Source organism: Bubalus bubalis, chromosome 9 (genome assembly GCF_019923935.1).
Source record: "Bubalus bubalis isolate 160015118507 breed Murrah chromosome 9, NDDB_SH_1, whole genome shotgun sequence".
NCBI classification, from domain to species: Eukaryota; Metazoa; Chordata; class Mammalia; order Artiodactyla; family Bovidae; genus Bubalus; species Bubalus bubalis.
The window spans coordinates 92,682,352-92,708,272 of record NC_059165.1 but is presented as its reverse complement, the minus strand read 5'-3'; the positions used below and the strand labels follow the sequence as shown (position 1 = coordinate 92,708,272).

General features: G+C 51.0%; 1 protein-coding gene across 8 annotated transcripts; it reads left to right on the top strand.

Annotated features, from left to right (window-relative positions):
• Positions 1-23,780, top strand: LOC102389267 (3-galactosyl-N-acetylglucosaminide 4-alpha-L-fucosyltransferase FUT3). Of its 8 annotated transcripts, none has more exons than XM_044948011.2 (6): positions 1-151; positions 13,353-13,469; positions 13,864-13,990; positions 17,589-17,722; positions 20,846-20,985; positions 22,346-23,780. In XM_044948011.2, exons 2-6 carry the CDS (start codon positions 13,394-13,396, stop codon positions 23,447-23,449), a joined length of 1,581 nt encoding a protein of 526 aa, XP_044803946.1. In that variant the 5' UTR covers positions 1-151; positions 13,353-13,393; the 3' UTR covers positions 23,450-23,780. The 8 variants fall into 8 exon arrangements, with proteins under 8 accessions (XP_044803946.1, XP_044803948.1, XP_044803949.1 ...); XM_044948013.2 differs by lacking the exon at positions 1-151 and adding an exon at positions 6,326-6,521; XM_044948014.2 differs by lacking the exon at positions 1-151 and adding an exon at positions 12,734-12,874.
• Positions 23,781-25,921: the final 2,141 nt, after the last annotated feature.

Here is a 25,921-nt window from a genome sequence, read left to right as displayed (position 1 = left end):
TATTCATTCCTGCTGGCCAGAGCATTCCTCGCCTGCCTGCCTGCCTGTGCCTGCCATCCGGCTCCATCCGAGTGGGGGTCACCCACCCCGGGTCAGGACCACCTCACCTGTAGGCACCTTGGAGACAGCCCGAGACCCGGCACTGTCGGAGGTAGGGGCAGGGAAAAGGGTGGGTGATAGTCATTCCTGCCCCAGGCTCTGGCGTCCCCCAGAGTCTCCGTTTACAGTTCCCCGAATAACACTCCAAGCTTCTGTCTGTGTGGACTCTCAGATGCCTTAATTTATTCCCCACCTGTTTACTGAGTGCCAAGTCCTGCTGGAGCCCCAGACCCTGCCCCTCGGAGCTCCCAGTCTTGGGGAAAAGTGATGACAAGCCGGGAAACAGGAGACTTTTCAACCGCGCTTAATACTGTTCATTCATTTGTTCATTCATTCATTCGAGGCGTGTTTATCAAGGCCATCCCGTGTGTCAGGCACTGTTCAGGCTGCTCGGAGCACAGCAGAGCACAAAGAAGGCCAAGATCCCTCATGGAGATGACATTTTGATGGTAGAGAGAGGCATGAGACAGTTAATCATGCCAGTAAGTCTAATACATGGTCCAGTGAAATGGTAGTCATTTGTACAGAGAATAAAGCAGGAAGTGATTTGAGAGGGAGATATCTGAGGGAACCAGAGGGCTGTCAGGGTGGAGGAAGTTCCAGGCAGCAGGAACAGCACGTGCAAAGGTCCTGGGGCTCAACTGCTGGGGCAATGCCACAGAACCTGTGTGCTCAGCCTTTGGGATTGTAGGGGCCATGGGAGGATCTTAAGCAGAGGATGAGCCCGAGGTGGCCTGAAACGCTCCTGCCTGGCTCTCCCCTCGTTCTGAGGTACATCTCCAGAATTGTCACCCTTCAGGCCAAGGGACCGGGCCAGAGGCTGCAGCTGGGCTGGAGACCCAAGTGGCTGCAGGTGGATTCTAACCCTAAGTGAGGACTTCCGGAACATTTGGAGAGCCTGCGTGGGGGGGAAATTGCTGCTCCCTGGAGATTGCCAGTGATGATGGGAGTGGAGTTGGCAGGGTAGGGGGCAATTGTGAGCACTTCTTCCCCACGTGGCATCTCCATGCGCTCCCTGCAGGGCTGGGCCCGGAGCCCAGCTTCCAGCACTCTTGGCTCTGTGTTTTGCCAGTGGACGGACAGGTGTCTTAGAAAATTGGACAACATCCTCTGAAAACAAAACAACAAAATCTACGCTCTTCTGTCTCCTTGTCCTGACAGATCTTCTCCGAACCATTTTCTTTCTTGCAAAATACCTTCCCTGGCTTTTCCGACCCTGAAACTGCCACACACACTCCACCAGACCTTTCCAAGGGGAGAGAAAGGGCCCTTTGTTCCCTGGGGCCCCGCAGAGTCCCTGGAATGTTCTGTCTCTCGCAGCAGCAACGCACCTAGACGCTATTGTTGTGTTTTTTTTTTTCTTACCTGGTTTTGCAACCAGCTTTTTTCCACTCAACAATAGGTGGCCCCACAGCTTTTATTTCCAGAAATTGGAAAATGAAGCGTGTCCGGCAATCCCCTTCCTCACCCACTGTGGGCTGAAATTTAAGCCCCATGAAGCCGGCAGGGCTGGGGTGCCAGAGGCAGGCAGACCCGTACGTGCCACGGGGCCCTGGGTGAAGAGAGGCCAGGAGTGGGCAGCATAGGGATAACAGGTTTCTGTCACCTGAGTTCCCCCACTCCCTCTCCAGGTGGCAGCCCCAACACCGTAACACCAGGCAAGGAGAGGCCTCACAGGTTAACATACCATTGGAGGGGAGACTGAGGCCTGTGGATTTCCAGCCCCTGCACACAATCCCACCCTGCAGAGAAGGTGTGGGAGGACAACCGCCTGAAGAGGGTCCCAGCATGGGCTCTGTTTTGCAGATGGCACAACTGAAGCCCAGAGAGGCTATGCCACTCACCTGAGGCCACACAGCTGCCGGCCAGATAAGCTCCGAAGCTCTTAGGTTCAAGAACTCTAGTCAGATAGACAGGTACCAGCCCAGATGCATCACTTAGGGGCTGCAGGTGGATTCTGACATTAAATGAGGACTTCCTGAACATTCCAGAACTTCCTGGTGCTGGGGGAAAATGCTTCTGTCTGGACAATGCCAAGGGAGATGGAGTTGGGGGCGGAGAAGAATTCCAGGCCCTCTCTGAGCCTCGGTGGTGTCCCTGTCTGCACAGCGGGGATCTTTGTGATGCCTTTGACTTGGGCCAGGACCCAGGATGGGAGAGGGGGGCACTGGTGGATGGCAGGAGAGAGGCCTAGAGGGCCTCTGCCAAGCCCGCCAGTGACCGCAGGCCTGAGCCAGGCTTGCCAGGCCCATCACTCACCTGCCACCCACACCACACACCTGGGGCCTCCCCATGGGCTGGCTGTAGGCCAGGGTCTTGGGAGGCAGACGGGGCCCTTGGAGGGCCAGGCCAGGGTTTCCTTGCAGGCTGGGGCAGGACTGGCCCCCCAGGGCTGAGGAGTATAGAGTGGTCACCGCCTCCAACTAAACTGACAGCTGAACACCTCATTGTTGCTCCTTCTCTCTCCCTCTTTCCGGAAGTTTCTCTGAGGCTCAGAGGAGAATGGGAAGCCGCCTTGAGCGCCGGCCATGTGGGTCAACATCAGGAGACACCAGCACTCCTCACACCCAAGCACCATCCTCGCACCCCGTCACCTTCCTGTGCCCCTCACATCACACATGTGGCTCATTTCTCACCCATCCCAGACTTGGGGGGGTGTGCCCTCCTCCTGAGCTGGCAGCCGCCCTTTGGCTTACAGCCCAATGCCTCAGGGATCTGCACTTTTCAGTGATCTACCAGCTCTATCACTCACCCAAGGTGCTGCGGGTCTGATGCAGGCGAAGAGCAGGGCTGGGGGCACAGATAGCCCTAACTCACCCCACACGGTGGCTGGCCCCAGCTCATTCAAGCCTGAAGGTCCCCCACACTTGGCCTGGGACCAACCCCTTTCCATAGAGGCCCTACCTGGCTGGCATCGGCCATGCAAGCCACCCCCAGAGAGGGTCAGGAAATACTTCGTTTGTTCTCTCTGGCTTTGGGCAGGAGGTTCCTCTCTGCCCCCTAAATTCTGAACCCCAGGGCCTGGTGATTGGTCCAGCTACACATCCGGAGGCAAGGAGACCTCAGTTCAAATCTGTTGCAACCCCCTCCACCCCACCCCACGCTCCACTTCCCAGCTGTGCCAAGCAGGCAAAAATGGCAATAAAATCTGAAATTGTAGGCAGACTAGGCGGATTTAAGGCTATAAAACTAAATGATGGGAGAGACCATGAAAGGAGGCCTCTGAGAAGGATGTCGGGAGTGGGGAGGGAGGGGATCAATGGGTGAGGATGGGGTCAGGTGTGTCCCTTGGCCAAACTGGGAAAGGGGTGACATCTGGGCGGTGCAGGAACTCACTAGGAGGGTCCAGTGGGGGATTGGATGCGCAAGAGGTAACCTGTGTTCCAGTTACACACACAGGTTTCGTCTCCAGGCCCTTTAAAGTGTCAGGACTTGCTGGAGGGTGTGGATGGGCAGAGCGTCGGTGATCAGGAACCCTACATGCCTCCCATGAACCCCAGTCTCCAACGTTCCCTTCTCTGCAGCTCAGGATCAGGGCTCCGCTGGGACTGGGGCTCTGCCAGGGTCGGGGCTCTGCCTGGCCACAGTTTGCATGCCTGTGTGCTCAATTGTGCCTGATTCTTTGCAACCCCATGGACTGCAGCCCACCAGGCTCCACTGGAGTGGGTTGCCATTTCCTACCCAGGGGATCTTCCCCAACCAGGGATTGAACCTGCCTCTATTTGGCAGGTGGATTCTTTACCACTGAGCCACCTGGGAAGATTGTTGTTGCTTATCCCAGGAGCACCATCCCCGGATGGTGGCCCTGTCTTCCAGCTTCCTGCTGCCCTGTGGGACCGTGTTCAGGCTGCGACGGGCCTCTGGGAGGCTCAGGCAGGCTGGGTACAGAAAAATTGCTACTCATGCCTCCACCCTGGCTTCATCTGCCCCAGTCCCCACCCCACCCATGACCTGATGACAGATGGCTACAACTCCCCGGGATGTAGGGGGTCTCAGAGTCCTGAGTCCAGATGTGTGTGGGGACCCACTGGAATAGCAGCACCTCCACCACCCATGTATTTGCTGCACAGTGACCAGTGGGTGTGAAGCACAGAGTCCGGAAGCAGGTGGGAGAGGAGCACCCAGGCCTCCCTCTGGTTACAGGTCCAGCCCATCAGGATCTGTCACAGAGAGGCCTCCTGGAACCTTCCCAGCCTGGCCCAGGGGCAGATAAAGCCCTCCTCAGCTCTTCTGGGGGGATCTCAAAGTGGTGTTGAACAGCAACTCTTTCCCACCAGAACCTCCCTGCTTGGATCCACCCCTTGACGGGGAGCGCATTCCCTCTAGAGAGAGTAAGGGAGCATTTGCAGGGCTAGCACAGGCCCTGTGTTATAGAGAGGGGAAGCGGAGGCTCCCAGAGAGGCAGCCCCCTCCTCAGGCCCCTCAGGGGTAAAAGGCAGGACCAGGGTCCCCACCCAACACACTTGCAGACACAGCCAGCGGAACTTGATGACAAATTGTGGAAATGGCTCTGCCCTCTCCTCAGCCCTCCATAAGAGACCTGCTTTGAGGTTTGTGGGGGTTTTCTTCTTTTTTTTTCATCTTTATTTTCATTTATTCATTAATTTGGCTGTGCCGGGTCTTAACTGCAGTATGCAAACTCTTAGTTGCGGCATGTGGGATCTAGTTCCCTGACCAGGGATCAAACCTGGGCCCCCTGCACTGGGAGTGTGGATTCTTAGTCATTGGACCACCAGGGAAGTTTCTGCTTTGGAGTTTTAAATCCTTAAGAAATTTAAAGCTCAATTTCTTCCTCTCTCGTCCTCACTCTCATGCTCTCCCCAGCTTTTCTGTCCTCACGGGGCTGTCAGCCCAGCAGAGGAAATGACACCGAGTGGCCAAAACTGAGGGGGACAAGCAGACAGCTGTGGGGGCCAGAGAAGGGACCTGATCCAGCTGAGGGGATGGGGGAGGAATCTGGGGAGGCTCCCTGGAGGAGGTGTCTGCACTGAGCTCTATGGGCTGACTAGGGATTAACAGGGCAGCGAGGGGCAAAGAATGTTCCTGGGAGAGCAGCTTTTGTAGCTGGAGACCCCTCTGTGCCCTTGAGATTCTGAGTGACCCCTGCCTAGGTCTCAGTGTCCATATTGGCAGGGTGGCTGTGGGGAGGCTGAAGACTTGCCCATCGAGGTTTGGCCTCGGGCTGAGGACACAGTGACCTCCTTGAGTTATATTTTAATAAGTCACCAGATAATTCTGCCTGTCAGGAGTGAGCCATGAGCAGCTTGGAATAAAGCTCCTCTTACAACGCAAGTCCATGCACCCGACGCACAGTGAGGCCAAACAATACCGAAATGGAGACCGGAGCAGAGAAAGGTTTATTGCAGGGCCAGGCAAGGAGACATAATTCTTTTCCATTATGGCTTATCATAGAATATCGAAAGTAGTTCCCTGTGCTCTGTGGTAGGACCTTATTATTTTTCCATGCTATATATAAAAGCTCACACCTGCAAACCCCAACCTCTCACTCCATTCCTCCCCCACCCCCCTCCCCTTAGCAACCACCAGTCTGTCCTGTCTTGGATTCTATTTCTAGTTCACAGACAGGTTCATCTGCATCATATTTTAGATTCCACATATAAGCGATACCGTGTAGTACGGTCATCGCTAGTTGCATCCACATCGCTGTGTCGTGACACTCTTTATGGCTGAGTAGTATTCCATTGGATCTTCCTGGTGGCTCAGACGGTAAAGTGTCTGCCTGCAATGTGGGAGACCCGGGCTCGATTCCTGGGTCGGGAAGATCCCCTGGAGAAGGAAATGGCAATCCACTCCAGCACTCTTGGAAAACCCCATGGACGGAGGAGCCCGATAGGCTACAGTCCATGGGGTCGCCAACAGTCGGACACGACTGAGCTTTCTTCATCCATTCACCTGCTGATGGACATTTAGATGGTTCCCACGTCTTGGCTATTGTGAATAGCGCTGCTATGGACATAGAGGTGCCTGTATCTTCTGGGAGTGCTGTCCAGATGTATGCCCAGGAGCAAGATTGCTAGATCGTATGGTAATTCTGGTTTTTTTTTTTTTGTTTTTTTTTTTTTTTGAGGAACCTCCATACTGTTTTCCACAGTGGCTTACATTCCACAGTGGCATCAACTTACATTCCCACCAACAGTGTGGATGTGTGCCCTTTTCTCCTCACCCTCTCCAGCATTTGTTATCTGTAGACTTTTTGATTGTGGCCGTTCTCGTAACCGAGTACAGTGAGTGCAACCAATAGCTGGAAGCCATTGCTGCGTAGTCACTACTCCCCACCCTGTTACCAGGCAGTGGGTCCTGCTCAGAAGCTGGTCGACGCCTTAGTGCAAACAACCATCAGGAAACCACAGTTAGGGAGAGGCTGCAGACAACAGAGGAGTGGTGGTTCTGAGGAGCGTGAGGTAAGAGGTGGATCCTGGCCTTCTCCCCAAGGCCCTCCAGCTCACCTGCTCTGGGGCCAGCAGGTGAGCTAGGGGGTCCCGAGAACAGGCTGGGGGCCTGTGTCCTGCAGGGCCCTGGAGCCCTCAGCAAGGCCGTCCCCACTGGCTGGGCCCAGGCTTTGAGGCAGCGGTGAATCTTTCCCCCATCCATCCCTGTCTCTGCGACCATCTGCCTGGGTCGCCGTCTATGGGACCTGGTCTCTCCACTTTGGGCGGCCTAAGGAGCCTGAGGGCCAGTTGGGTTGGGCACTTGGCTCCCTCAGCAATGACAACTGGGCAGGGTCTGGGGACTTGGCCCTGAGGGAGCTGCAAGGTGAGATCTGCCTCCTCTTAGCCAGGATGGGGACCTTGGAGAGTGACAGTTTTGCCTCGGAACCTGGCCCTTTCTTGTCAGGGCAGAGAATAACATTCGTTTGGTAGAGACTTACAGGAACATGGTTGCCTGACCATGACCTGACCTCAACAGAAAAGGCTCTGACCACCAAGAAGTTTGCAACAACTCACCACGTCCCTCCCTCACATTTTGCTTTAAAGGGGCTTTGCTGGAAGACTTCGGTGACTTTGGGGGTTCTTAGGGCATGGCTGTCTCCTTGCATGACCCTGTAATAAACCTTTCTCTGTTCCAAACTCCAATGTTTTAGTATTGATGGGCCTCACAATGCTTTGGGCACATGGACTTGCCATTTTCAGTAACAATTCATGGTGAGCCAGCCAGGAGGTCGTGCCCGTGGCAGGTCAACCCCGGCCAGGGCCAGCCTCCTCCCAAATTCCCAGCAGGTGCTGGAGTTCATTTTGCTCCAGGGAACTGAGAAGGACTCTCCCTGACAGACACAGCCGCCCCAAGGTATGAGGCTGTCTGGAGCAGAGAAACGTCTAGAGCCATGGTTCACATTTGGCGTCACCTGGGGTAACTCGCTCTAGCTTGTGCAGGCTGGGAATTCTGTCCACTCCATCTGCGTTGCTGCCCTTGCAGGAACTGAGCCACTAGGGGTCCATTCTCTTTTGAGAGCTGGGCCACTCTGTTTGGAGACTTCTGTCTGAGAGTGGAAGTGGAATTTTAGACTACACCGCCTCTGATTTTCTGTCTGTGTGACTGTAGCTTATATGTTGTTTATGTTTTTGTGTGTGTCATTTTGGGGTGAGCCACTCCGGTTTGTACTTTTAAAAAAAATATATAGATTTATTTATTTGGCTGTGCTGGGTCTTAGTTGCAGCATGCGAACTCAGTTGCAGCAGGTAAATTCTTAGCTGCAGCATGTGGGATCCAGTTCCCTGACCAGGGATCGAACCTGGGCCTCCTGCACTGGGAGTGTGGAGTCTTAGCCGCTGGATCGCCAGGGAAGTCCCCAGTTTGTACTTTTGTTTGTGGGGCCACATTTGCTATTTGTATGTTGTATGTGTGTGATTCAGTGCTTGCTCTGGTTGGTTGAGACATCTTTGAATAATGGAGCGAGCACGTGATAACACCAGGTTTGGCTTCCTATTGAGTTGGATTTTGCCATGGTGGAACATTGGTTGGGATTTTCCTTTTGCAATGAGTGAGAATCTTCTTTTTTTTTTTTTTTTTTTTGGCGCTAGGGAACTGTAGAGAAGGCAATGGCAACCCACTCCAGTGCTCTTGCCTGGAAAATCCCATGGACGGAGGAGTCTGGTAGGCTGCAGTCCATGGGGTCGATAAGAGTCAGGCACGACTGAGCGACTTCACTTTCACTTACTTTCATGCATTGGAGAAGGAAATGGCAACCCACTCCAGTGTTCTTGCCTGGAGAATCCCAGGGACGGGGGAGCCTGGTGGGCTGCCGTCTATGGGGTCGCACTGATTCGGCCACAACTGAAGTGACTTAGCAGCAGCATCAGGGAACTATGATCCTGAGAGACCATTTTGCATTGGATTGTTTGTTATTTGACAACACCTGCTGTGATAATCAGAGCTTTATTCCATCTTATAGTCCCGCTAGGGTATAAGAAAGAAGATTTTTTAACGCTGCATAGCCACTATATTCTTTAGACTCTGGAGGGGGGAAAAATTGATTGAGATCAAACTTTTGAAATTCCAAAACTGGTTCGTTTTGCATATGCACTTAGAGAAAGCTGGCTTGATGAAATCCTTTTTTTTTTTTTTTTTTTTTTTTTCAGAATTCTGACCCTGAGAAAATAAAAATATTTCTAGGAAAAAACATGCCATTAACTAAGTAAATTTGACTTATTCCGACTGCTATTTTTCATTTTGTTTGCCAGGTGAATTGCCACGACACTTGTGGTCACGATTCACTATCTTTCCATTTGCACGTTGTTTGTGATTAAAAAGAGGAATCTTTGTTTGAAAAACCTGAAGAAACTATGGAACTTCACCCTTGTTTTTTCATGCAGGAATTAGATTTTGTTCTTTGTGTGTGTTCATATTTGTTTTGAGTATAAATGTGCCGGCTATGGGAAACTCAAATTTGTTTCCCAAATGCAGCCCCTTGAGATGAATTCTTCAAAACTAGACCATTTTTGGTTATAATACTTCTGAGTTAACTTCTAAATGAGCTCTATTTGACTCAAAAGTTGCTGTTCAGTGGCTGTTGTGTCCAACTCCTTGCAACCCCATGAACTGCAGCACGCCAGGCTTCCCTGTCCTTCAGTATCTTCCGGAGTTTGCTCGAATTCATGCCCATTCAGTTGGTGATGCCATCCAACCATCTCATCCTTTGCCGTCCCCTTCTCCTCCTGCCCTCAATCTTTCTCAGCATCAGGGTCTTTTCCAGTGAGTTAGCTCTTCACATCAGGTGGCCAAAGTATTGAAGCTTCAGTATCAGTCCTTACAATGGATATTCGGGGTTGATTTCCTTTAGGATTGACTGGTTTGATCTCTTTGCTATCGAAGGGACTCTCAAGAGTCTTCTCCAGCACCACAATTTGAAAGCATCAATTCTTTGGCACTCAGCCTTCTTTATGGTCCAACTCTCACATCCCCACATGACTACTAGTAAAACTGTACCTTTGACTATATGGACCTTTGTCAGCAAAGTAATTTCTCTGCTTTTTAATACGCTGTTTACATTTGTCATAGCTTTCCTTCCAAGGAGTAGGCGTCTTTTAATTTCATGGCTACGGTTACTTTCTTGGGCACCGTTTTGGAGCCCAAGAAAATAAAATCTGTCACTGCTTTCACTTTTTCCCCATCTATTTGCCATGAAGTGAAGGAATTCCAGTTGAGCTATTTCAAATCCTGGAAGATGATGCTGTGAAAGTGCTGCACTCAATATGCCAGCAAATCTGGAAAACTCAGCAGTGGCCACAGGACTGAAAAAGATCAGTTTTCATTCCAATCCCAAAGAAAGGCAATGCCAAAGAATGCTCAAACTACCGCACAATTGCACTCATCTCACACGCTAGTAAAGTAATGCTCAAAATTCTCCAAGCCAGGCTTCAGCAATATGTGAACCGTGAACTTCCAGATGTTCAAGCTGGTTTTAGAAAAGGCAGAGGAACCAGAGATCAAATTGCCAACATCCGCTGGATCATAGAAAAAGCAAGAGAGTTCCAGGAAAACATCTATTTCTGCTTTATTGACTATGCCAAAGCCTTTGACTGTGTGGATCACAATAAGCTGTGGAAAATTCTGAAAGAGATGGGAATACCAGGCCACCTGAACTGCCTCTTGAGAAACCTGTATGCAGGTCAGGAAACAACAGTTAGAACTGGACACAGAACAACAGACTGGTTCCAAAGAGGAAAAGGAGTTATGTCAGGGCTGTATGTCAATGAAAAGGAGTATGTCAAGTATTGTCACCCTGCCTATTTAACTTATATGAGAAACACTGGGCTGGAAGAAGCACAAGCTGGAATCAAGATTGCCGGGAGAAATATCAATAACCTCAGATATGCAGATGACATCACCCTTATGGCAGAAAGCAAAGAGGAACTAAAAAGCCTCTTGAAGGTGAAAGAAGAGAGTGAAAAAGTTGGCTTAAGGCTCAACATTCAGAAAACGAAGATCATGGCATCTGGTCCCATCACTTTATGGGAAATAGATGGGGAAACAGTGGAAACAGTGTCAGACTTTATTTTTGGGGGCTCCAAAATCACTGCAGATGGTGACTGCAGCCATGAAATTAAAAGAGGCTTACTCCTTGGAAGAAAAGTTATGACCAACCTAGACAGCATATTAAAAAGCAGAGACATTACTTTGCCAACAAAGGTCCATCTAGTCAAGGCTATGATTTTTCCAGTGGTCATGTATGGATGTGAGAGTTGGACTGTGAAGAAAGCTGAGCGTTGAAGAATTGATGCTTTTGAAGGGTGGTGTTGGAGAAGACTCTTGAGAGTCCCTTGGACTGCAAGGAGATGCAACCAGTCCATTCTGAAGATCAGCCCTGGGATTTCTTTGGAGGGAATGATGCTGAAGCTGAAACTCCAGTACTTTGGCCACCTCATGTGAAGAGTTGACTCATTGGAAAAGACTCTGATGCTGGGAGGGATTGCGGGCAGGAGGAGAAGGGGACAACAGAGGATGAGATGGCTAGATGGCATCACCGACTCAATGGACATGAGTCTGAGTGAACTCCGGGAGTTGGTGATGGACAGGGAGGCCTGGCGTGCTGCAATTCATGGGGTTGCAAAGAGTTGAACACAACTGAGTGAACTGAATTGAACTGAACTGATGGAACCAGATGCCATAATCTTAGATTACTGAATGTTGAGTTTAAGCCAGCTTTTTCACTCTCCTCTTTCACCCTCATCAAGAGGCTTAATGAGGAACTAAGGGTTCCTCTCAGAGAAGGCAATGGCACCCCACTCCAGTACTCTTGCCTGGAAAATCCCATGGATGGAGGAACGTGGTAGGCTGTAGTCCATGGGGTTGCACAGAGTCGGACACGACTGAAGCGGCTTAGCAGCAGCAGCAAGAAGAGTTCCTCTTCACTTTCTGCCATTAGAGTGGTCATCTGCATATCTGAGGTTGTTGATATTTCTCCTGGCAATCTTGTGATTCAATTCTAGCTAGCTTGTGACTCATCCTGCTTGACATTATGCATGATGTACTCTGCATATAAGTTAAGTAAGCAGGGTGACAATATACAGCTTTTCCCAAAAGTAAGTGCTTACAAATCAAATACTTCATAATATTTAGAAAATTGGCCAAAATGTAGTTCAAGTACTCGTGATCTGAGAAATACTCAGTACTGAATTGATATCTGGTGCTGAAGTTAGCTTAAGCTTGTTGGTTTGTTACGTATAACACTTCGTTGTACCTAGGTTTGTTAGAGATCAAATAAGACCTTATATCTGTTACAAATTAGTCAGCAAAGAAAATATCAATAACTTGATATGATGAAATGATAAGTCTGTCTAAAATAGCCTCTCCAGATTTTGGTGACTTGAAACTGAACTAAGTTAAATGGCAAGAATTCATTGACTATCTGGGTCATTGGTTGCTGGGCGAATCTAAGTTTACCAACCTTTGCCTTCTTAGGAGAGGAAAACTATAGCATAAGTTTCCAGTCAGAAAATGCTGGTATAACAGTTTACAATTACCTGTTGGTTCTCACTAAAAATTAAGGTGTTTAAGAGTTGGGGATTCTAATATAAATATAAAATTGAAGCTACTAAAATTAATTAAAGGAAAAAATTTCAGTATTAAGTAGGATATATGTTTTGAGTTAAAAAGGAGTTTTATGCATGGTCAACTGAGATTATATTATTCTTGCCTGGAGAATCCCATGGACAGAGGAAGCTGGCAGGCTACAGTCCATAGGGTCACAAAGACTCGGACATGACTGAAGTTACTTAGCATGCATGCATGCATTTAATAAGTATTTATTGAGTACCAGACTTTGTGCCATAATTTATGTAATCTTTATATTTGTATTGTCTCACAGTGACCAATGATCTTATTTAACCAAGTGTTTTGGAACTTTGACAAACTTCCAAAATATCAAATTTTAATTAAATTTCTTTTGACCTCTAGGTAACTTTGAGGTTCATTAGGGGGGCCGTTGGAGAAGGCAATGGCACCCCACTCCAGTACTCTTGCCTGGAAAATCCCATGGACAGAGGAACCTGGTAGGCTGCAGTCCATGGGGTCGCTAAGAGTTGGACACGACTGAGTGACTTCACTTTCACTTTTCACTTTCATGCATTGGAGAAGGAAATGGCAACCCACTCCAGTGTTCTTGCTTGGAGAATCCCAGGGACAGGAGAGCCTGGTGGGCTGCCGTCTATGGGATCGCACAGAGTCAGACACGACTGAAGCGACTTAGCAGCAGCAGCAGCAGCAGCAGGGGACCTGTAAGGCATCTCAAGGAGGAGTACTTAATGAGTTTTATTTGGTATGTTGAATTACATGGGAAGTATTGTCAAAGGAGTGGTAAGCTTTTGAGGATTTACTGTATGGGTAAATGTTACTACTGTAGACGTGAAGTACTGGCTTTGGAAAAATTTGGTTTTCACAAAAGCATAATGAAAGCCTGAATTCAGTATTGCTTACTTTGCCCCCTGAAATAACACAGCTCTATTGAGACAATCCCTTGGCAGCTGGAAGATCAAGGGGGAAAGAGTAAGCAACTGAGGGGCAAGCTATGACTCTTAGAGCAAAAAGGGACAGCCCTCCATTACCAAATAGCACTTCTTACAGGGCCTTTCTGACGCGTTGTTCTTGTCCATGTTCTGGCACCTTATCGTTTTGATAAGGGTAACAAAAGGATTGGTTACTGATTAAACTATTATATATGGTTATAATGTTTATGGATTCTGTCTGGAATATTACTGATTTTTTATCTCTGTTTTTTCTCTTCCCTATGTCTGGAGATATCTGGAGATATAAGGAAGCCCTTCCTTTCAAGTTACTCATGACTTCGAGCAATTTGTCAAACTATACTTCTACGACTTGGGCTACTTCACAACAAGCCTCCCCCAGACTGCCAGGTTCAGACTGGTTTTCAGGCTTATTCTCCTGAATGTATACAAGATCTTTCTACACAAGAGTCATATCCAGGACTTGGAACTCAGGGGTATTTTCAACTTGGTAGCCGTTCCCCAAACCAGGGTAGGACTGTGCCCCATTTTGGCAGGAGGTAGCTAGAGCGCTCATCACCCCATTCCCTGAAAGACATGGGGAAGGATGAAATGGAATTGGAGGTTGAAACTGAGTGCCTCTAAAACCAAGTTCCTCTGCCGAGTTTAAACATACTCCCGTGTTATCTTCAAGACTGAGGAGTATCAAAGGAAAGGGGGGGAATTGTAACAGAGCCACTGAGCACATCCAGTACTGGATGCAAACAGTCATTTCTGTGCATCATTTCTCTGTACCCTGTACCAGACAACGGATGCTGCTCAGCCGCTGGCCGATGCCTCAGAGGACCCTGCCCACAAGCAACCAACCATCAAGAATTGACAGTGAACGGATTCAGACAGCGTGGAGTGGTGGTTCTGAGGAGGAGAATGAGGTAAGAGGCAGATCCCAGCCTTCTCCTCGAGGCCCTCCAGCTCACCCGGCCTTGGGCCAGCAGGTAAGCTGGGGGGTCCCAGGGATCAGCCTGGGGCCTGTGTCCTGCAGGGCTCCGGAGCCCTCAGCAAGGCCCACCCACAGGCTTTGAGGCAGCAGTGAACCTCTCCTCCATCCCTGTCCCTTCAAGCTAAGAGCAGTGACCGTCTGCCTGGGTCACAGTCTGTGGGACGTGCTCTCCCTGTCTGGAGACCTGAGGAGCCTGAGGGCCAGCTGGGTTGGGCGCCCGGCTCCCTCAGCGATGACAGCTGGGCAGGGTCTGGGGACTTGGCCCTGAGGGAGCTGCCAGCTGAGTTCTGCCTCCTCTTAGCCCGGACGGGGACCTTGGAAGGTGTCAGTTGTCTTGGGACCTGGCCCTTTTTTGTTAGGATGGAGAATGACATTCGTTTGGTAGAGATTTACAGGACCATCATTACCTGACCATGACCTGACTTCAAGAACAAAGGATCTGATACCAAGAAGTTTGCAACAACTCACCACACCCCTCCCTCACATTTTGCTTTAAAGGGGCTTTGGCACCCCACTCCAGTACTCTTGCCTGGACAGTCCCATGGACGGAGGAACCTGGTGGGCTGCAGTCCATGGGGTCGCTGAGAGTCGGACACGACTGAGCAACTTCACTTTCACTTTCCACTTTTATGCATTGGAGAAGGAAATGGCAACCCACTCCACTCTTCTTGCCTAGAAAATCCCAGGGACGGGGGAGCCTGGTGGGCTGCCGTCTATGGGGTCGCACAGAGTCGGACACGACTGAAGCGACTTAGCAGCAGCAGCAGGAGCTGAAAGCTTTCAGTAACTTTGGGGGTTCTTAGGGCATGGCCGTCTCCTTCCATGGCCCTATAATAAACCTTTCTCTGTTCCAGACTCCAATGTTTTAGAATTGATGGACCTCACTGTGTGTCGGGCACACAGACTTCCATTTTTGGTAACATTCTGACCAGTGTGAGGTGGCACCTCATGGTAATTTTGATTTGCATTTCTCTAATGACTGGCGATGTTGAGCATCTTTTCGTGTGCCTGCTGACCATCTGTATTTCTTCTTTGGAGAAATGTTTAGTTAGGTCTCTGCCCATTTTTTGATTGGGTTGTATTTTTGTTGTTGAGCTGTATGAGCTTTTTGTATATTTTGGAGATTGGGTCCATGTCAGTTGCATCATTTGCAAATATTTTCTCCCATTCTGTAAGTTGTCTTTTCATTTTGTTTATGGTTTCCTTTGCTGTGCAAAAGCTTGTACATTTGATTAGGTCCCATTTGTTTATTTTTGTTTTTTATTTCTATTGCCTTGGGAGCCTGACCTAAGAAAACACTGGTACAACTTATGTCAGAGAATGTTTTGTCTGTGCTCTCTTCTAGGAGTTTTATGATGTCATGTCTTATATTTAGGTCTTTAAGCCATTTTTAGTTTATTTTTGTATATGGTGTTAGGGAATGTTCTAACTTCATTGATTTACGTGTGGCTGTCCAACTTTCCCAGCACCACTTACTGAAGAGACTATCTTTTCCCATTGTATATTTTTGCCTTTTTTGTTGAAGATTGATGGACCATAGGTGTGTGGGCCTATTTCTGGGCTCACTATTCTGTTCCGTTGATCCATATGTCTATTTCTGTGCCAGAACCATGCTATTTTGATTACTGTAGCTTTGTAATATTGTCTGAAGTCTAGGAAGTTTATGCCTTAATACAGAGTCAGATTTGTTCTTCCCAGGACTTCCTTTATGGTCCAGTGGTTAAGACTTCCCATTTCCGCTGCAGGGGATGCAGGTTTGATCTGCAGTGTAGGAACCAAGATCCCACAAAGCACATGGTGCAGCCAAAAAAAAAATAAAGACTTACGCTTCCCTATTACAAATGCCCTGCCCTGGTGGATACCCAGCCTCCTGGCGCCTCCGTCAGCCTGGAACTAACTGGACACTCGGATGGTGGATGTCCAGGCAGCATGAAGCAGCCTCATGGACACGATTTCTCATCTGTGAACAGAGGAGTTGTAGTACATGGGAGCCGTCCCTCGTGCTTTTACCCACCCGCCACAGCCTCCTCCTCCCAGCCTCCCTGCCTCTGCCCTGCTTCCCTCCCCTCCCAGTCGTGTGTCCCCAACACGACAGCCTGAAAGAGCATCTCAAACAGGAGCCTGTGGCGGCGACAGCTCCACGGGAAGCTCCTCATGGCCCCACTGTCGCCCCGTGTTAAATGTTCATTTCTGACCACAGCCAGATGCAGCTCAAGGTGGCCGACCTCACTTCCTGCTCCTGAACACCCAGGCTTCCTGGATCCCCTCCAATGCTGCCACTCCTTGCTGTCTCAGGGCCTTTGCGCAGGCTGTCCCTTCTGCCTGGAAAGCTCTCTCATACTGCTTTTTAGTTAGAAAATTCTTAAAAAAATTTTTTTTAATTTATTTGTTTGTTTTGGGCTGTGCTGGGTCTTCCTTGCTGTGCAAGCTTTTCCCTAGTTGTGGCAAGCGGCAGCTACTCTCTAGTTGCGGTATACTGGCTTCTCATCACAGCGGCTTCTGTTGTGAAGCACGGGCTCCAGGGTGCATGGGCTTCAGTAGTTGTGGCTCCCAGGCTCTAGAGCACGGGCTCGGCAGTTGTGACGCACAGACTTACTTGCTCCATTGCATGTGGGATCTTCCTGGACCAGGAATGGATCATGTCTCCTACAGTGGTAGGCAGATTCTTTACCACTGAGCCACCAGGGAAGCCCTACTTAGAGAATTCTAATGGGGCTTTAACCCCCAGCTCACACATCCGGGAGAAGTCCAGACCAGGCTGCAACCTCTTTTTTTGCAATGTATTTAATTTTAGTATTGATCCAATAGACATTTTTAGAAGAGTATTTATTTATTCGGCTGTGTTGGGTCTTAGTTGGGGCACACAGGAGCTCTGTTGCGTCATGCAGGACCTTTTGTTGTGATTCCTTGACTCTCTAGTTGTGGCTCACAGGCTCAGTAGTCTGGCACAAGGGCTTATTTGCTCCACAGCATGTGGAATCTTAGTTCCCCAACCAGGGCTTGAACTACTTCCCCTGCATTGCAAGGTGGATTCTTAAGTACTGAACCACCAAGAAAGTTCTTGCAATCTGTAATTTTTTTTTACAAGTTTTCTTACTGGTTATCTCTTTCACCCACTTGCTTCCTGCCATATTCTTGGGGCCTGACACAGCAGGTGCTCAAGAAACATTTCCTGGCTGACATGGAATGAAGAGGTGGGATCTGTGGGAAGGGAGGGTAGGAGGCTTGAAATTCTCCTCACCTGCCCCTCCCCCACTCCAAGGAACCCCTGGTGCCCCCTCCCCCGCCACAGAAACCACTTTGAGAGCCAGTGGTTTGGGTCAGCCCTTTCCCTTTATGGATGGGTCAACTCTATGCCCAACGCCATGAAAGCCTGGAGGCCACACGGGAGGTCAGGGCAGTGACTAGTCCCCAGTTCCCTCCACCCCTCCCTTATCAGGCCATATGGGCGAGATTAGCCAAGTCCCACCTTTGCTATTGAACATTGGCCTGGCTTGCGTGTCAGCATACCCTGTATCATCTGACTGCAGGTGTGGTGGAGCTGGACTGATTTGTCCACTTCCTTCTTCCTGGAGTCGCCATATCCCCTCCCAGCGTGACCAACTGTTCCTCCGCCCGAAGCCTCCTGGTCGGCTGCTGTCTGCCCTGCACGCTGCCCCTCCAGGTAAGGCCTCCTGGGGAACACGTCCCCTCTCCCTGGAGGCACTGATGCCCCCTGGGAAGGGCTTGCAGGCTGTACTCCCAGACGTTTTTGGTGTTTTGGCTGTGCTGGGTCTTCGGTGCTGTGCATGGGCTTTCTCTAGTTGCGTCGAGCAGGGTCTCCTCGCTAGATGTCGTGTGCGGGCTTCTCATTGTGGTGTTTTTTGTAGAACATGGGCTCTAGGCACACGGCTTCAGCAGTCGCCGCTCGAGGGCTCTAGAGCTCGGGCTCTGTAGTTGTGGTACCCCAGCTTAGTTGCCTCACATGGGATCTTGATTGAACCTGTGCCCCTTGCACTGGCAGGGAGATTCCTATCCTTGGCACTGGACCACCAGGGAAGTTCTTCCCAGGGGTCTTTCTGGGTACCAGGTGCACCAGAGGTGGAGCAGGTGTGGGCAGTTCTGATTGATTTGCCAAACCAGGAGGACCTGCGTTTCTCTCCATTTCTGTCGATCTGTCTCTGGCAAAGCTCTGGCTTAGAACCCCCACTGCTTCTTGGCCCCCATTAGCACCCCAGAGCCCTTCCTCTTTCCCACCCCATTCCGTGGGGAGAGGACCTGAGGTGTGGGGAGAAGGGGGTGGACTTTGTTCTGTTTATCTGATCTTTATGGCTCCCCGGCATCATGGCATTTTTCAATTCCTTTCTGGGAAAAAAAAAATCTCAGGTTCCACTTGGGTGGAATCTCAGCCCTGACCTCCCCAAACCCCATCCCCGGATCCAGGCTCCTCCTCCCTGCCAAGGGCCTCAGTGCCTCCTAGGAGGAGCTGCTATTAACCCAGGACAAAAAAACTATATTCATTTTAAGTGCATTTCCACACACTAACCTTCTGTGCGTGGCCCCAAACCCCAGCTGCACAAAGTAGGTTATGGTCAGAGTTCAGCCTCCTGAACCTCCTCAAAGGTTTTGTCTTTTGGGTCTGTTTCCAGAAATTCTGGCATGAACATGTAATTCTAAATCCCACTCCCCTTTCATCACCCGAGGCCACCTGCCAGCTCCTCCATTCTGCGCTTGGAGGCTTATGCCGGCTAGGCCCAACAGAAGTAGCCCACCAGCCATCAGAGTCTTCTTTAATTTTTTTGGCTGCCCTGCACAGCATGTGGTGTCTTAGTTCCCCGACCAGGGATCGAACCCTTGCCCTCAGCAGTGAGAGTGCAGAGTACTAACCTCTGGACCACCAGGGAAGTTCCAAACTAGTATTAATCCAATGTGAAATCAACAGAAGTATTGAGATAATAATTTTAGTTTCATTTGCATCCCAAGTCTTGGAATGTGTGCTCAGTCACTCAGTTGTGTCCAACTTTTTGCAGCCCTATGGACTGTAGCCCACCAGGCTGTGGGGTTTTTCTGGTAAGAATACTGGAGTGCATTGCCATTTCCTCCTCCAGGGGATCTTCCTGACCTGTGTCTCCTGTGTCTCCTGCACTGTAGGCAGATTCTTTACCGCTGAGCCACTGGGGAAGCCCAAGTCTTAGAAACTGGGTGTGTCTTACATCAATAGCACACCCAATCCGGACACTCGGTTTTCACTGTAGATCCTTGATCTTTAATCAGACTTTGTAAAAATGTCCTGTAGGAGCAGATTTGCCCCTCCAAGGTGTCCCAAATATTCTGTCAGGATTTCCAGTTGTTGAACTGGCTATCAGACACTGATTTTGGTGGGGTTTTGTTGCGGGCCGGGGGTGGGGGTAGACGTTTGGGTTTGGTTTTTTTTTTTGGGGGGGGGGCCTCATCTTGGGCATGTGGGATCTAGTTTTCTGACCAGGGTTTGAACCCATGCCCCCTGCAGTGGAAGTGCAGAGTCTTAAACCACTGGACCCTCCAGTGTTTTTACTTTTTATCTTGAAATTGTCTTCAATGTACAGAATAGAGAAGCTTTTCTTAATTTAATTTAGCTTAATGCTAACAGTTCGTCCAACACAACTGCTATATTTCAAGGGCTTGAGAGCCGGAGGGGTGCACCCTATGGGGCAGACAAATAACATTTCCATGATAGCAGAACTTGTAGACAGCCTCAGGCTGTAGACTGGAGCTCCATGTGCAACACAGGAGTTCAGTTCAGTTCAGTTCAGTCGATCAGTCATGTCCATCTCTTTGCGACCCCATGAACCACAGCACACCAGGTCTCCCTGTCCATCACCAACTCCCGGAGTCCACCCAAACCCGTGTCCATCGAGTTGATGATGCCATCCAACCATCTCATCCTCTGTCGTCCCCTTCTCCTCCTGCCCTCAATCTTTCCCAGCATCAGGGTCTTTTCCAGTGAGTCAGCTCTTCGCATCAGGTGGCCAAAGTATTGGAGTTTCAGCTTCAACATCAGTCCTTCCAACGAACACCCAGGACTGATCTTCTTTAGGATGGACTGGGTGGATCTCCTTGCAGTCCAAGGGACTCTCAGGAGTCTTCTCCAACACCACAGTTCAAAAGCATCCATTCTTTGGTGCTCAGCTTTCTTTATAGTCCAACTCTCACATCCATACATGACCACTGAAAAAACCATAGCCTTGACTAGACGGACCTTTGTTGGCAAAGTAATGTCTCTGCTTTTGAATATGCTGTCTAGGTTGGTCATAACTTTCCTTCAAAGGAGTAAGCGTCTTTTAATTTCATGGCTGCAATCACCACCTGCAGTGATTTTGGAGCCCAGAAAAATAAAGTCAGCCACTGTTTCCACTGTTTCCCCATCTATCTGCCATGAAGTGATGGGACCAGATGCCATGATCTTAGTTTTCTGAATGTTGAGCTTTAAGCCAACTTTTTCACTCTCCTCTTTCACTTTCAACAAGAGGCTCTTTAGTTCTTCTTCACTTTCTGCCATAAGGGTGGTGTCATCTGCATATCTGAGATTATTGATATTTCTCCCGGCAATCTTGATTCCAGCTTGTGCTTCCTCCAGCCCAGTGTTTCTCATGATGTACTCTGCATATAAGTTAAATAAGCAGGGTGACAATATACAGCCTTGACGTACTCTTTTTCCTATTTGGAACCAGTATGTTGTTCCATGTCCAGTTCTAACTGTTGTTTCCTGACCTGCATACAGGTTTCTCAAGAGGCAGGTCAGGTGGTCTGGTATGCCCATCTCTTTCAGAATTTGAGCCCGGTGGCTACGAAGGCACACAGCGCAGGTGCCAAGAGGAGCTACCCTGTGCCCAAGGTAAGGAGCGGTGGCTGCGCTTTGCTGGAGCAGCCTTGAAGAGAGACCCCACATCCAAAGTAAGAGAAACCCAGGTAAGACGGTAGGCACTGAGAGAGGGGATCAGGGGGCAGACAGACTGAAACTACAGTCACGGACAACTAGCCAATCTGAACATGGGAGAGGAGTTTGCAATTACATTAAAAGAGGAGAGTTCGGATTCTGGATCATAAGTGCTCCAGCTTTGTGTTTTGGGGCAAGAGACATACCTATTGCTCGAACCTCTGTTTTCTCATCTGTAAAAAGAGTGGCTCCATGGCCACAGGAAGTGGAGGGGCACAGGGCTAAGGTCCTAGATTTCTGTTCCCGTGGTTGGGATCTGGAGTCTGGGAGGGCTTTGTGACCACTTGCAGGAACAGAAAGGACCAGGGAGTGGACCAAGAGACACCCAGGATCCCCTAGTGCATGACCAGGGGTGGGAGGTGTCTTGAGTGCTTATTCCCTGAGCTCTTCCTGTCCTCTCCCCGCAAACTGTTCAGGTTCTCTGTCACCTCCGGGCCTCAGCATTGGCTGTTCTGTCCACCAGGAGTGTCCTTTCCCCCAACTCGTATACTGCCTGGTGAGCCCTCTAACATAATTCCATTGTACTCCTCCCAGACGGAGTCTTGGCTCAAGCCTCAACTCCAGGGCCCTGGGGAGCACCCAGTAACCAGCCCTGTCTTCTCCCTAGGCTGGGGAAGACTCTGGGGAAGCTAAGAAAGGGCAAGGGCAAGGGCAAAGTCAAGGTCAAGGTGGGACCTGAGAACCATTAGAACCTATCCTTGGTCAAGAGGTTGCGTGACCTGGTGGGTAGGAGAGCGTGGACTCCGGGGCCGGCTCTGCTGTTTTCTCACTGAGTCCCTTAGCCTCAGTTTTCTCATCTGTAAAATAGAAATAACCCACATCTGCCTGCTAGGCATGTGTGTTATTGGTTTTTTTTTTTCAATATTTATTTATTTGGCCGTACCAGGTCTTAGTTGTGACACAAAGCATCGTCAGTCTTTATTGCAGCATGCAAGGATCTTTAGTTGTGGCATGCGGGATCTAGTTCCCTGATCAGGGATCAAACCCCAGACCCCTGCATTGGGACCTCAGTATCTTAGCCACTGGACCACCAGGGAAGTCCCTTAGTTCAGTCGCTCAGTCGTGTCCGACTCTTTGCGACCCCATGAATCCCAGCATGCCAGGCCTCCCTGTCCATCACCAACTCCCGGAGTTCAACCAGACTCACATCCATCGAGTCAGTGATGCCATCCAGCCATCTCATCCTCTGCCGTCCCCTTCTCCTCCTGCCCCCAATCCCTCCCAGCATCAGGGTCTTTTCCGATGAGTCAACTCTTCACATGAGGTGGAAGTCACTAGGCATGTGTTATCCTTCTTGTCAAAGATGCCCTATTCACTCTCCCCTCCTCCCAGCTGCTCCAAATCATGTATCCACCCGGTTGCGCCAAGGTGAAGTGTTCCTGGCACCACTGTCTTCCCGGGCTGTTGCTGCAGCTGCTTCTGGCTCTGTGCTTCTTCTCTTATCTGCGTATGTCTCAAGACAAGCCCAAGCCCACGTGGGTCTCTGAACTGGGGGCCCCTTCCCAGGCCACTGAGGGGTCCTCCGCCCACCTGCCTCTGCGTGTCCTGCTGTGGACGTGGCCATTCAACCAGCCAGTGGCTCTGTCCCGCTGCTCGGAGTTGTGGCCTGGCACAGCTGACTGCCAGCTGACCGTCAACCGAAGCGAGTACCCTCAGGCGGACGCGGTCCTCGTGCACCACCGGGAGGTCAGCAACCGGCCCCAGGTGCAGCTCCCGCCATCCCCGCGGCCCCCTGGCCAGCGCTGGGTTTGGTTCAGCATGGAATCGCCCAGCAACTGCTTGAAACTGAAGGACCTAGATGGCTACTTCAACCTCACCATGTCCTACCGCCGGGACTCAGATATCTTCATGCCCTACGGCTGGCTCGAGCCATGGCCCGGCCAGCCCGTGGAGACGCTGCTCAACATCTCAGCCAAGACCAAGCTGGTGGCCTGGGTGGTGTCCAACTGGAATAAAGACTCTATCAGGGTGCAATACTACAAGCTGCTGAAGCCACACCTCCAAGTGGACGTGTACGGACGCTTCCACACGCCACTGCCCCACGCACTCATGGCCAAGCAGCTGTCCCAGTACAAGTTCTACCTGGCTTTTGAGAACTCCCTGCACCCCGACTACATCACAGAGAAGCTGTGGAAGAACGCCCTGCAGGCATGGGCCGTGCCAGTGGTCCTGGGCCCCAGCCGGGTCAACTATGAACAGTTCCTGCCACCTAAAGCCTTCATCCACGTCGAAGACTTCCAGAGCCCCAAGGACCTGGCACAGTACTTGCTAGCACTGGACAAGGACTACGCCAGCTACCTGAACTACTTCCGCTGGCGGGAGACACTGCGGCCTCGGTCCTTCTCTTGGGCCCTGATGTTCTGTAAGGCCTGCTGGAAGCTGCAGCAGGAGCCCAGGTACCAGACGGTGCCCAGTATCGCATCTTGGTTCCAGTGAGCTGGCCAGCCTGGCACCTGCACTGCTGAGTATCTGGGGACCTTGGTGGCTGGAGCTCTCCCTTACCTGGGGCTTCACCTACTGGGCACCTCTGCTTCCAGGAGTCTTTCCTCCCTGGGAGCTCGCTTGCTAGGAACTTTACCTGGTGGGGGCAGGGGTGAGTTGCCAGGGGCTATGGCTGCCCCTGGGGAACTTGCCTTGGCGTCCTGACCACTGGTGATGGCTCTGGTGGACTGGTTTGTGATTACTGCTGCTGTTGATGAACTGTCTCTGGGGTATTAAGGTTGGCAATACTGATACTATTTTCCAGATGGGAATGCTCTGAGGAAAACTGGCTTGTCCTCCCTTATTCCACACCAGCACTCTCCCCCCAGGGCAATTCTGCTCCCAGGGGTTACTCACAGGGTCTGGCGACATCTGTGCTTGTCACAAATCGGGTGGGCTGATAGCATCCAGTGGATGGGGAGCCAGACATCCTGCCCAAAAGTCTATGGCGCCCAGAATGGCCCTGAACTTGGGAGAACGGACTGGCCCCAAGTGTTCAGAGGTAGGAAAAAACCCTCAAGCAGGGTGGGAAGACCGAGGCCCGGAGCAGGTGAGTGTGGGGGTGGGGCTATCTGGGAGGTCCCGTAGGGCAAGGTTGAGACAAGTGAATCTTCTATACCCACTGCAAGGATACGGGAGGGGCAGGGCATGCCCCCAAAGGAGGTTTGCGCATGGTTCTAAGCCCCATGTGAGTGGCAGTCTCTGTGTCCTGTGAGTGTGTGTGTGTGTGTGTGTGTATGGCATGCACTGCTGAGAACCCCCAGCCCTGGGTTCTGCGAAGGCAGCTCTTATGTTCCAGTTCTCTGGTGGGCTGGGCCAGCACCTTGTGGTTGGATCCAGGTGGGAGACAGGGAGGCTGTGGTCCCAGGAGGCCACACACACACAAACACACACACACACACACACACACACACACCCAAGGCACTTCAGGGACCACAGGCCCAAGCACCAAAGTTGATTTTCCTGCTGTGTGTCCTGGGCTGAGCAACTTCCCTCTCTGAGGCTCAGGGCCTTCTAGGATGGGGAAACTGAGGCTCAGCTTCCTCGGCTTCTGGGAATTCTGGCCTCTCTGCCACGGCCACCGGGCTGAGTCAGCCCGAATGGTATAGGAATCCACCACCCCAAACCTCAGTCAAAAGACTGTGGGGGTGGGTGGGGACCCCAGCCAGCCAGCATGCTCTGAAACTGCCTTCCAAGCTGACCACCCAGTCTGGGGCCTGGCCTCCAAGTGCTGCTCTTGGGTCTCCCTGGAAGTCCTGCCTATTAGCTGACTCCAGTGGGTCCCGCTGCCGCAATGGCAAAAAAGAAGACTGGAAAGCAGGGAGCTGGGGATGTTCCTGCCCAGCCAGGTGAGCCTCCCTGGGTGGAGCATCTGATCTGAGTCTCCCAGCATCAGGATCGGGATTGGGTCTGCGAAGGACACCATGTTTAGTAGGTTCTAAAAGGTGGTCCTTAGCACAGCAGAAAGGAGGCCAGTCTAGGAGACACAACAGTAAAGGAAAGGGTGGGGCTCTTCTTTTGAGAATCCCAGACTAGTGTGGGAGGATGGAAGAGAAGGGACTATGCCCTTAGACAAACTGGGCAAAGGGGCAATTATGCCTTGGAGACATTCCCCTGCCACCCAGTCTGAGGGGAAGAAGGGTAGGAGTCCATCCATCTGGTCCCCCGTGAGCCAGTCCTGGGCTTGCAGCGGCCACTGTCTTACCCGCCCTCCTCAGACCATTGACCAGCAGACCCCTCTCTGCCTACTAGGAACCCAACACCCTGTGCCCGTTCTGGGCGTGCCAAGCATCAAGGTGACACCGTGGGCAAATCTAAACACCGCATCACGCTTTTTCCATCCTCCACGGGGGCTCCTGGAAAATTCTCCCTTGAGCTCTGGCCAGAGCCTTTACGGCCCCAGGACCTAGGTCCCTGGGGACCCAGCTGTGCCCCAGCAGGCGCCAGTTTTGGGCTAGATGGGGTTGGCGCCCGCCCCAGACCTATCCCCGCAGGGAGATGGGCAACACGGGTATTTTTAGCTAGTGAAAGGAGATAGTGGCTCCGAGTTCACCCTGGTGGGAGCTGACCAGGCCCGAAGACGTCTGTTGGGTGAGGGAGATTTGCACCACTTGGACCTCAGTTTTTCCATCTGCACTGTGGCTCAATCTTTCCTACCCAGAAGGACACCTTGCCAGGGAGTAGGCTAGGACACACCTGGGAGGGGCAAGAGAGCCTGTAGAGAGAAGCGAAGGAAGGTCCCTGTGGGCATCCCCCCATTCAGCCCCTCTTTCCTTCCTGCACGCCTAAACAAAACGGTCTTTCTTTCCCCCGAGCCCAAAGCAAACGGGATCCTGCCACCATAGTGCAGGCGGTACCCCGTCCCCCTCTTCCCAATGGAGATGGCGTCTCCTCCCCGTAGGCCTTCAGCGCGGAATCACAACCCTG